The 12,907-nt window shown below is 43.6% G+C and overlaps 1 protein-coding gene across 1 annotated transcript; it reads right to left on the bottom strand.

The window, feature by feature from the left end:
* Positions 1-2,662: 2,662 nt before the first annotated feature.
* Positions 2,663-7,999, bottom strand: LOC106572483 (transcriptional repressor scratch 2-like). The gene is made up of 2 exons (XM_014146707.3): positions 7,445-7,999; positions 2,663-3,672 (listed from the first exon to the last, which is right to left on the bottom strand). The coding sequence occupies exons 1-2, from the start codon at positions 7,584-7,586 to the stop codon at positions 2,855-2,857; spliced, it is 960 nt and encodes a 319-aa protein (XP_014002182.1). The 5' UTR covers positions 7,587-7,999; the 3' UTR covers positions 2,663-2,854.
* Between the last annotated feature and the right edge of the window lie 4,908 nt (positions 8,000-12,907).

Raw genomic sequence — 12,907 nt, 5'->3', positions numbered from 1 at the left:
AAGAGATTTACATGAATAAAGGATTTTGTATAAAGCCTTCTCTTGTCAATTAATAGAAGAACATCAATTTTATTGACACATTAATTATAATGACATATTTTTCATAGATATCATTATCTCGCCGATAGACACCCCATCATTTCAAATCTCTAATCCTAAAAAACACATGGATTCAACGTAGAGCGATCTGCCAAACAGATTAATTTTGGAAGCAACTGTGATTGTAAAGAAAATCCTTATCATGACAGATGAGCTAAATGGAAAGCACTCTGTATCACACTGACTAACACCGGTTGTTTTCAGACTTCCAACCAAGTGGCAATTTTCTGTTATGGGAAGTGTTGTTTTAAATTTATTGTGCAATTTCTGTTTTCTATATACTGTGGGAGATTTTGGAAAACATTCACATTTTCATTTAACTTCAAAGGTCTTCTCAGTGCATATTCCCCTTTCACTGTTAAACCAGGATACATAAACCAGTCCAAAGCTCTCCTAGTCTACGTTATAAGGAAAACACTGTCTTACAGATAAATCTGCCAATCTCTTGATTCCCAACTTTTCCCTTTTACAGGGATTTAATGGCTTGCAGCAAAGCTCTGGCAGGGTAATCGGGAGAGCAATTGCTGTCGACACTGTTTTATAATTACTGCATTGCTATTATTATCGCCTGGCTAATCCACCTGGGAAAAAGCCTTCCCATTGCCATTATCTCCTCTGGCATGATGATTGGGGCTCCTCGGTCCTCCTTCCAACTAACTCAACCTGTCAGGATTCTAAAATACAGCTCTGTGAGTTGTGGAAGACAAGCCAGCTGGTAGAATAGAATGTGTATCTGTTTGAAAATAACTGATTCCCCCTGTCTTATTCAGAGGGTTGAATAAGGAGTGTTTGATGTTCTATGTGGAAAATGTTAGATTTCATGGGATTTCTAATAAAGCATAATAGTAAGGTTTGCTATCTTTGGACAGCATTGCATGACATGATCATCAACCCTTCAAGGGTCAATCTTCAGCCAATATGTGGAGGGAGGCAGTAGAGTGGACTCTACCTTTGGGAAACAACAAGATGGAGGATTTATTAACGTTTCTTCTTCATCTGTTTCAATTTAATGCCCTAAATCGACTGCAAACAGGACAGTTTTGATTATTATTATACATGTCAATTGCTGTACCAGTGAAGTTATTATTGCTGTGAAACAAATATAATCTGCATTCATCATTTGTTTGAAGTTATGGCTGATACTAGACATTGTTCCTCTTTAAAAAACTAAGTCCCATGGACTCTCTACAGTTTCATGCATATAAACATTTTCTTTGAAGATCAGCAGCATCTTACAAGGTCAATGGAAAGTCATATTTCAACACGTGAATAGACAAATACTGTAATGGCATAAATTAATAAATTAGTAGATGAATACATTTAGAAACATATGAAAAACAAATACATTAATAAATTGACAAATAAATACTTACATAAATAGATCAATAAATACACCATTTACAAGGTAGTAGGATGCTATACATCTAATGGTAGAAAGAGCTTTCAGCAACATATATAAAATAAAATAAAACATTCCTTTGTAACTGAGGGTGCATGTCATGAGATCATATATTTTCCTTTTTGAGGTAATACCAGTAAAAGAAGAGGGAGAGCACCTCAGAGAGTGTAATGAACATTGCTTATTACGACTGAGGGAAACACCACAGAGTGGCAAAGTTCATGCAAGCCACCGTGGTGGAGGAAGAACAGGGATGGTTTCCATTGCTATAGACAGGTTACTGCACAATGCACATGGCACCTATAACAACGGATCGATACATTTGGTTTGGCTCCCAGTGTTGTTATTGTTAAACTGTAGTTACCAGTATGATGAAGAGAGTGTACTTTGAGTGCTGCCGGTATCTTGTGATTCCACAACCTGTTCAACAGGTCTCCATAAGAACTCAAAACAACTGCTCTGATGGAACTGACAGTGACCCTGGTTCATGATCCTATTGAACTCAGCTGATGTAGTTTGCCTTTAGGTTTGTTCAATGAGTTTTGCTGGAAGTTTTCTGAATACCCACAGTTACAAAGATGCTTTGCTTTCAAAAATCAAGGAGGAATTGGCACCAAAATGTATAACAAATTCAGTCGGACAATAGAAAAATAACACCCATTGAATTAAAAACATATGTGTGACAAAAAGGGTACTTTTTAAACTTTAAAATGATTTCCCTTTTATGCAAATACTGTCATAGTACTCATTTTCATAAAAAGTGAATGTTGGCAGTTGCAAAAGAATTAAATTCTTAGCAAATAAAAAGCAGCATAAAAATACAAGAGGTCATTTTTGTCTCTAAAAAACAAAAGAAAACTGTTACAGTCCTTTTTTATGTTTTTTTTCTTCTTCATTTTCCCTGTACTATTTTCTATAAAATATCAGGAATCTAAATAGTATTACTATTGATATCAATATCATTATAGTCATTGATAAAAAATCACATGCCAGGCCTCATATATAATTGTGTGTGCATGTGTGAACGTGTGTGAGCATGTGTGCATATGCGTGTGTTTGTGTGTGAGCTAAAAACTAGAGTATTTATTTGGAGAATTGTTGTTTTGATTGTAAGTATCTGTGGATGATTAGCTACTGTGCAGGGGGAGGGGGGGGGGGGGGGGGGGGGGGATCCAGCATCTTTTGAAATTGTCTTTGCCATAATCAGAACAGTTTTCTTCACGTAATCTCAGTGAAAATATTGCTTTCTAAAAAAAGGAAGAAAAAGGCATGGAGGGCAGAGTGAAGGGGGTTATTGGTTGTAGAACCTACAATATAGGATTCCAAATTTTGCTTCCTTCCTTCTGGTTCCGGCAACTAGTTCTCAGAGCAGGACTCGTCATCATCTTCGTCCCCGGAACCCTTGAAGCAGGCTGATTCATAGTGCTTGTTCAGGTAGGACTTGAGGGCGAAGGTCTTATTGCAGCGCTTACATCGGTAGTGCTTGAAGGCAGAGTGGGTTTGCATGTGGGCGCGGAGGTTTGAGCGGTCAGCAAAGGCTTTGCCGCAGTGGGCGCAGGCGAACGGTTTCTCCCCGGTGTGCGAGCGCATGTGGCCCTGCAGGAGCCAGGGCCGGCTGAAAGCCTTGTTGCACACGTCACACTTGTGCTTTAGGTTGTGGGTGAGGATGTGCATTGCCAGTGCCGGCATGGACACATACACTTTGTCGCAGGTGGGACACTGGCGTGCCATCTTGCTATCCAGGCTACGGTGTGTCTGTTTGTGCCTGCTGAGGTTGGACGAGGTGGCGTACGTCTTGCCGCACTCGTTGCAAGTGTGACGGGCTGTCCCGGTGGCCCCTGCCTCCCTCTCCTCTGTGGCATCAGCATTAGAAGCACCAGAACGACCTCCCTTACGGCCATCACCATCTCCCTTCCGCCGCGAGCGCCCGTCGGAGATGAAGAAGGCATCCATGGTGTAGCCCTCGGTCAGGGCCTCCGCCTCGCCACTGTAGAATCCGCTGGCCGTCATGCCGGACTGGGGGCTGTCGGGGTGTTCCAGGTCAGGGTCACAGTACTCCTCACCCCTGCTGCTCACCTGGGTGTACAGAGGGTCAGAGACGGGCGACGCCATCTTGAGCTCCATCTTCGTCTCCCCCTGATATACAGATGGTGTGATGTAATCCTGGATGTAGCCTGGAGAAAACATACAATAATAGTTACATTAAGGGAAAACACACACACACACAGACAGTGACAGTGAGAGTTAGTCTACAGTAGGCTGAGTGTTGTGGTGGTGGAGAAGTGCATTGTGACGTGATTATATGATTATCATGGATGGTTGCCTCTTGTAAATTATTAAACAATAGAATACACACATAAAAAAAACAAATTGCTCCCCAAATCACACAGCATTTATCACAGGACTGTGATGCTGCAGACCACTATTCACAGCATTCACCTTTATTACACAGTTACAGCACAGACGAGTGGTGGCTGCTAAACGCAGAAAACTGCTCATTAAAGACACCTATGAAAGAAGGCCCCTCTTATTACTTGAAGTGGTCTCATTGATTAGTCACCGTTTCTTTCTCCCAGTGACTTCCTCACTCCAAGGTACTGTTTGTCAATCATCTGTGACTGAAGGTCTATATCTTTGTTTTGTTTGCCCAATTAAGCCTAAACACGCTGGGCCCATCAGGCAGAACACACTGTCTATGGTCTGGGGTGACTGTCCAGAGGACTACAGTATTTGGGGATGATAAATCATCAGGAGAGGCCATTAAAACTGAAAAACACATTTTTTTAAATTCTAGAAAGCACTTGAATTGTTTTTGGAGCGCTTTATTCTTTCTAGTAGCTTGGATACCACCTTAAATATTAATTTCTCTCAAAAGAGTAGCACTTCCAGGATATTTCCAATTTGGCTCACTGGATTATTGACTGATGTTATATTACAGACAGGTCATTTTATTGTCTTGGCAATCTTTAATGTCTCCTTATATTGTGAGGCAGCCAAGTGGAGCTAAAAGGTTTCCTGGCATGCAGCTGTAAAGAACTAAACAACACTGAATATTTACCAACATTAGCCCAGTACATCTACACACTTGTATGCATTTATCTAAACATGTTCCACTTTAACAGCTTGCTAACATATAGGACAAACATATGATTCCAATTCTAATATGTGGTGTGAATCCTGAAGAAGAAGAAAAGGCAGATTCCTAAGCACTGTGTGCAGCAAGTGGTGGAAATTAACTATTGACTGGTTTTTAATGAAATTCAAAGTTTCTTGCTGATCAATAGGCCTTCATCGGTAAAATAGTACAGCTGTTGGAACACACTGCGTGTGGGGAAATAAGACAGAAATAATGCAGGGCAAGGAGTAAAGTGACTGGAGAAGACAATACAACGATAGCCTACTGAACATGGTTCAGTGATGGAAAGGTTAAGCTGAAACGTGATACACAGGATTACCAGCAGAACAAAGTGGCTATAGTGTTAAGCTCGCTGAAGTGCCTTTAGGAATCAGGTCATTAGAAAATCAATTTTTAAGTGCTCTCTTAGAATGCTGTCTCCATTCCCAAGGGTTCTCACTCAGAGACCATTCCTTGTCAAATACATTACCATAATACTATAGGACTGGGAGACTGGGATCTTATTGGAAGGCAAGGGTGCTATTTGGTCAAAAGCACCACCCCTTTGTTGACTAGCCTATATAGCTAACAACTCATGATATATCTTCCTCTCCTGATATAACTTCTTAAGGTAATGGTAATTCTTACTTCATAGGCTATTTCAAGTCTAATAGCACACCCTTGTTTCTTTTTCTTTGAACATCTAAAATAAAACACTATCTCATTGAATATACAGTACCGTAAAGAGAGCACAGGAAAATAGCCAAACATACTGTATACAGCAACAGATTGTTATTGAAACATATGGACATCTTGTTTTTTATTCCCCTGATTAATTACACATGTGTAACAGGTTTTAATTACTTAAGGTCAGACAGAGAGTTCATTATTTGTGGCTGAACTAATGCTGTATTAACCTTTACTGTATAGCGACTCATTCCTCTAATGCAAAGCGAGCATGTTATTAATGGACTCCCTCTCCCACCCTCCTTCTTTGTTGTTCGACAGACACTTCAAGTCAAATGTCTCCACAAGGGGAAAAGCGCTGATGCCAGGCATTTCAACAATGTTGTCATTTCTCTGGGATTTCATTGAAAAGACAAGAAGGGTTATTTTGTCTGCATACAATGATAATCGTTGGTACTAATGCAGTAATCCATTATATATATATATATATATATATATATATATATATATATATATATATATATATATATATATATATAATATTTCCCATCAAAATGCTTATTTCTTTCTCAACAGAAGAGGAGTAGTGTTTACCAATGACAGAACAGTAGAGACTGAGACTAACAGCTTTATTAAGGATGAAATTTCAACCACATAATTTATTCAAAGAAGTAATGTTTTTTGCAATGAATCTGGCTCAATAACTTTATCATAACCGTTTGCATTTGTGTTTATAAAATGTAAATAAAAAATAAGTTAATTTATCCTCATACTCTATCATAAAAAATATATATATTTAGTGAAACTGCAGCCATAATTTGTGAAGAACAACTACACTGTTCAAACATGTGCTTTTGTTCTCAGTTGCTGCTGCTCCTAATCTAAAATCACTGGATAATAGTATTATGTGATGTGCTTGAATAACAAGTGAGCATTTTATGTTCACAGGTTGATCTGAACTGTAAAACTATCTGCTTATTGCCAAGACAAAATAACAAAGAGAGACAGACAGACATCTGGCATCCTAAATATGGCCACAAAATGGGAGCGAGCTTAAACCTGACTGACTGAAAGTGAAGGACGTCTCTCTCTAGCTCTGACTGGACTGGGGCTTAGCATACTGCCTAGTCCTACTGTTGCCCACTGTGCAGCTATGGGCCCTTTCCTCTATGTTTACTGTATACCCCTAGTCACGTGGCCCCACGTCAATGCTGCCCGAAGCATTTTTTACTCCTTTTTCTCCTTCTTTCTCTCCTCCTCGCTCCCCCTCTACCCCAGCTAACCCCCCTCCCCCGGCAGTACTGTACAATGCGTTGATATCTCTTGTGACGCCGATAGGCCTGCATGGATGAAACTCCACCCCTGCTAGTTTTCAAACGCCCGGAAGGAGGAGAAAGATGCAGCGGAGGGATGGGGGTGGGGAGACTGTGCATGCATGCTCCGGTTGGGTGGGAAGGGAGGCGGGCAGAGGGGGGCGAGGACTGTGATGGAAACTCAAGGACAATAACAGCTAAGGACAAATGTATCATCCAGCACTTATCTTTCATTTTCATATATTTCTCAGATCGCACAAAGACTGGAGAGTGACAGCCTGCATGTTTCAGGCACACCGTCATTTGTGCACGCAATACAAATTCATAGATACACGTCTACAGGCGAGAAGCACGTTTTGCTCCACCATTTGCATAAGCCGATCCTCTGCTGTGACCTGAATTGTGTCTGCCTCTCATCAGAGTCAAAAAACAAAAGTCTGGGAGCACGATGGGGGTGGGCTGGTGGTGCTGGAGAGGATTATTTGGGATACGGGAGCAAAATCTGATGGCTTTATGTAACATCTGTTATTAATTCCCAGACAACATGCAGACAACAGGCATGTCAAGGGCTGAAGAAACACTTACAAATAAACAATCAAAAGATAATTCCAACTGTGTTTACTGTATAGATGTCATGGGGCATTCTTATTCTGGAATCAACAACTAAACCAAAGAGAGCAGTGGTGCTACAGTAGCACACCCTAGACAACAGCAGGCAGGACGTGTGTGTGCTGTGTTCTGTGTGCTGTGTTCTGTGTGCTGTGTGCTGTGTGCTGGTGTGCTGTGTGCTGTGTGCTGTGTGCTGTGCTGTGCAGAGGCATGCAAACTCACCATTCTCACTGAGACGAACGCCCAAGCTGGTCACAGAGTCAGTGATGGAGCGTGTGAAAGGAGTGAACGAGTCGTCCAGGTGGTGATGGTGATTAGAGAAATCATCAAGCTTGATTTTCTTCACCAAAAACGAACGGGGCATGTTTCAAAGAATAAAAAACACACAGAACTGAGAATCACACATGAAGAGAAAAGATAATACCCCCAAAGAAATCAGCAAACAGGCAGAGCTGGAGCAGGCTGTCAGTAGAAGTAATCCTTGTGTTAAATGAAAATGCAACCTCTAAAAGACATAAGAGAAGGAATGAAAATGGAAACCAGTGGAGAACAAGGCAGACGACAATGCTGTCCGTTTCTCTATGGCACCCCCAGCTTTCCAAAAAATACAATTAAAATATTTGGTTCAGCACTGGATAGCTCCTGTGATGCAGCAGGCTTAAAGGACCAGAGAGAAAGAGAAGAGAGAGAGAAAGAGAGAGACAGAGAGAGAGCGTGGAGGAGGGAGGAGAAAGTGAGAGAGTGAGAGTGAGAGAGAGAGAGAGAGAGAGAGAGAGAGAGAGAGAGAGAGAGACTGTCAGACTAGCTGAGATCAGCTCTCTCTCCAGCCTTTATATGGGGCACAGGCAGTGGAAGATCAGGTGGTGCTGCGAAATGGAGCTGCTTAGCTTTAATCCATCAAATGTCCCCGGGGACACACATCAAATTACCACTGAACCGTCTGTGCGTTCATTCGCACACAGACAGAGGAGAAAGAACACACCCATTCCCCCCCAACACACACACACACACACACACACACACACACACACACACACACACACACACACACACACACACACACACACACACACACACACACACACACACACACACACACACACACACACACACACACACTGCCCCCACTACTACCACTGCCCCTCTCCCCTCCCTCCCCCACTCTTTCACTCCCACTTATGCTCCATGCTTACAGAAGGAGTACAAGAGGTGGATTGAGACAATGGAGACGTGGAGGAGAGCACATTTAGTGTCCTGTCGTCTATTGTTTTCAGATGAAGTGGCACAGTTTATGTTTTCCTTGTTACAGGAACTGCCTTGCTCCTCATCATGTCCTCTCTGTTACCTCAGACTACCCCTCACTATTCAAAACTCTCCCTGGCTGGGACAAAAGCAGACATATCTTACTATACTAAACACACTGCACACACAGATACAGTTGTCGGATCTTAATTTGAGCCAGTTTGCTATAGCACGAAAATAATTCTGAAGCAACAGGAAATGTGAATTATTATGTGAATCAAGTCTGAAATTTCAAAGTGGAAATTACAAACCTCAGAAGCCTTTTTAAACCTCAAATACTCTACAAGGTCTCTTGCAACAGGATGATTTATATTAAGATCCGACATCTGTACTGTACAATTCCCCAATTAAAATGTTCTTCTATGATTCTCTATGAGAAAATGTTTGAATTGAAAATTACATTTTTCTTTACTTCCTGAATTGGCGGAAATGAAATGGAATTCACCCCAACCCTGACACATACACACTGTAGAGTTTCATAACAGGGATTTCAGCACTGTTTATCTGCTTATCCATGGACGCAATAGGAGCGTTTTGGCAAACTCTCTAGCATCTCCCTGACGGTGCGGCACAGATGTGCCCTGCTATGCATGAAAATTAATTGCCTGTTTAATTAATTACATATTTTTGATTAGAATGAAATGTAAAATTAGACTCACATTTGCTAATTAGTCAAGTCATTTCTAGATTGATTTGGGTTGATTACATTAAAACATAGCAGGCAGCAAATGCTCCGAAGTCTACATATTCTGTAATATTTGTTATTTAGAAATATTGAACAGATGTACATGTCAGAATTCTGCCAGAAGGTGTCAATGTATCTGACAAATACACATCGGAGACTGTAGGAATCTTACATAACAAGACTTGATTGCTCACTTGTAGGACACTGAAACGTCTTTTACTGTATGTCAATCAGGCATATGAACTCTCATCATTCTCAATAATCAATCAGGAAAACCATGCACAACAATGCTGTGGTACTGCTGGATTATACAGCGAAAAATTGTCATGCTGCGGTGATACAGTAGCAAGGCTACGGATGAATTTCATGCTAAATTGACAGTCATAAATTGGAAGTGACAATTTTATAAGGGTGCTGCTGCGTGCTTCAACAATTTGGACATGCTCTAAGAAACTTGTTACAGCCAAGTTCAGTTATCTAGTCTAGCAAGAATCAGAAATGGAGAAAGATGGAGAAAACACTTGTCACGTCCTGACCAGTAAAGAGGTTATTTGTTATTGTAGTTTGGTCAGGACGTGGCAGGGGGTGTTTGTTTAATGTTCTATGTTAGTCTATTTCTATGTCTATGTCTGTGTCTAGTTGATCTATTTCTATGCTTAGTTTATTGGTTTGACCTTCAATTGGAGGCAGCTGTTTCCTGTTGCCTCTAATTGAAGGTCCTATTTAGTAGGGGTGTTTTTTCATGGGTTTTTGTGGGTAGTTGTTCCATGTGTAGCTGTATGTCTCACAGGACTGTTTTTTTCGTCATCGTTGTTGTTTTGATTAAGTGTTTTTGTTTCGTTTTCTTCTCAATAAACAAGAAGATGAGCATACACATTCCCGCTGCGCCTTGGTCCCATCTTTACGACAATCATGACAGAACTACCCACCACCAACGAACCAAGCAGCGGAGGAAGGAGCAGCAGAGGGATTTGGAGTTATGAACATGGGAGGAAATTTTGGACGGGGCAGGACCTTGGCACCATGCTGGGGAGTACCGGCGACCTAAGGAGGAGCTAGAGGCAGCCAAGGCGGAGCGGCATCATTACGAGGCATTATACGCGCAGATTAGCAAGTGTGAGAGGCAGCCCCAATAAAAAAAATTGGGGGGGGGCACACGGGAAGAGTGGCTAGGTCAGGTAATAGACCTAAGCCAACTTCCCGTGCTTATTATGGTGAGCAGCGGATCATAAGAGCGCCGGTCTATGCGGAAGTGCACACGATCTCGCCCATGTGCACGCACAGTCCGGTGCGAGCGATTCCAGCCCCTCGCAAGTGCCGTGCTAGAGTGGGCATCCAGCCAGGTAGGAGTATGACTGCACAGTACATCTGGTCACCAGTACGTCTCCTAGGCCCAGGATACCCTACGCCTCAATGCGTCAGCCAAGTCCAATTCGTCCTGCTCCTGCTCCTCGCACTGGCCTTGAGGTGCGTGTTACCAGTCTGGCGCCTCCAAAGCCAGCCCCACGCACTAGGCCTGTAGTGCGTCTGTACAGTCCAGAGCTTCCGGAGACAGTTCCCCATCCAGAGCTTCCGGAGACAGTTCCCCATCCAGAGCTTCCGGAGACAGTTCCCCATCCAGAGCTTCCGGAGACAGTTCCCCATCCAGAGCTTCTGGCGACAGTTCCCCGTCTAGAGCTTTCGGCGACAGTTCCCCGTCTAGAGCTTCCGGCGACAGTTCCCCGTCTAGAGCTTCCGGCGACAGTTCCCCGTCCGGTGCTTCCGGCGACTTCCTACAGTCCGGAGCCTGCAAAGACGGCCCACAGTCCGGAGCCTGCAGAGACGGCCCACAGTCCGGAGCCTGCAGAGACGGCCCACAGTCCGGAGCCTGCAGAGACGGCCCACAGTCCGGAGCCTGCAGAGACGTCCCACAGTCCAGAGCCTGCGCAGCCAGAGTCGTCCTACAGTCCGGAACCGGCGCAGCCAGAGTCGCCCTTCAGTCCGGAATCGGCGCAGCCAGAGTCGCCCTTCAGTCCGGAACCGGCGCAGCCAGAGTCGCCCTTCAGTCCGGAACCGGCGCAGCCAGAGTCGCCCTTCAGTCCGGAACCGGCGCAGCCAAAGTCGCCCTTCAGTCCGGAACCGGCGCAGCCAGAGTCGCCCTTCAGTCCGGAACAGGCGCCGCCAGAGTCGCCCTTCAGTCCGGAACCGGCGCAGCCAGAGTCGCCCTTCAGTCCAGAACCGGCGCAGCCAGAGTCGCCCTTCAGTCCGGAACAGGCGCCGCCAGAGTCGCCCTTCAGTCCGGAACCGGCGCCGCCAGAGTCGCCCTTCAGTCCGGAACCGGCGCCGCCAGAGTCGCCCTTCAGTCCGGAGCTCCCAGAGTCGCCCTTCAGCCCGAGGTCTCCATCGACGCGCATCAGCCCGAGGTCTCCAGCGACGCGCCTTAGCCCTGAGCCTTCAGCGGGGGTGGACAGGTTAGGTTGGGGAATAAGACCAGAGCCTAAGCCAACTCCATAGTAGGAGGATTGGGGAGGGGGGGGGGTGTAGCACAAGAACCGTCGGTGACGGTGGCCACCCTCCCTTCCCTCCCTTTAGTTTGGGATTATTTTTTGTTTTGGGGTTTATTTTTGTGTTTATTTTTTAATTTTTTAGTTTGAGGTGCATCTGGGGTCTGCACCTTTTTTTTGGGGGGGGGGGGGGGGGGGGTACTGTCACGTCCTGACCAGTAAAGAGGTTATTTGTTATTGTAGTTTGGTCAGGACGTGGCAGGGGGTGTTTGTTTAATGTGTTTCGGGGTTTGTTGGGCAATGTTTTATGTTAGACTATTTCTATGTCTGTGTCTAGTTTATCTATTTCTATGCTTAGTTTATTGGTTTGACCTTCAATTGGAGGCAGCTGTTTCTCGTTGCCTCTAATTGAAGGTCCTATTTAGTAGGGGTGTTTTTTCATGGGTTTTTGTGGGTAGTTGTTCCATGTGTAGCTGTATGTCTCACAGGACTGTTTTTTTCGTCGTTGTTGTTTTGATTAAGTGTTTTTGTTTCGTTTTCTTCTCAATAAACAAGAAGATGAGCATACGCATTCCCGCTGCGCCTTGGTCCCATCTTTACGACGATCGTGACAACATTGTGCATCATGCTATTAATGATTTCCTAAAGGTTTTTTAGAGTGAACTTTGTTTTGTTTGTATACCCGTCCTCTAGTTTGACCTTGGGCAGAGGACCTTCTCATCCTTCTGCTTTCTGTACAGTGCAGTGGAGCACAACCAGGGCACACCTCTCTGCTTCAGACATGGCACGCATACATTAATATTTCAAACATATAAAGATGACACTCAGAAGAAACATTGAGGCACAGATAGAAACTCAACTTGATGGAGGAAGGAAACCATAATTGAGAAATAAGCATCCTCAGCACCTACTGTGTCACTCCCAGTGCTATTGCCCTACATTTAAGTGGTTTTACAGTGTTATATTTGTTTTATTCAAATGGTTGTGGGGTAACTTTTTTTGTCTTAGCATTTGCGCAATTGACTAAATATTTTGACAAAATACACAGTATTCAACCCATAGTAATTCTATAATTTACTGTGTTCCATTTAATTATTTGATTCAAAAATTCACTATTCCACAGACTTGATGAATCCACATACTTGATTGATTAATTATCCTGATTTGATACCAACAAGTGATAGTTACAGGTGACAAGTTACAGGTTTCCCCTCC

This window comes from Salmo salar, chromosome 15 (genome assembly GCF_965601325.2).
Source record: "Salmo salar chromosome 15, fSalSal1, whole genome shotgun sequence".
Lineage (NCBI taxonomy): Eukaryota > Metazoa > Chordata > Actinopteri > Salmoniformes > Salmonidae > Salmo > Salmo salar.
Note: the sequence above shows the minus strand (reverse complement) of the source record. Positions and strands in the feature narration are given on the sequence as shown.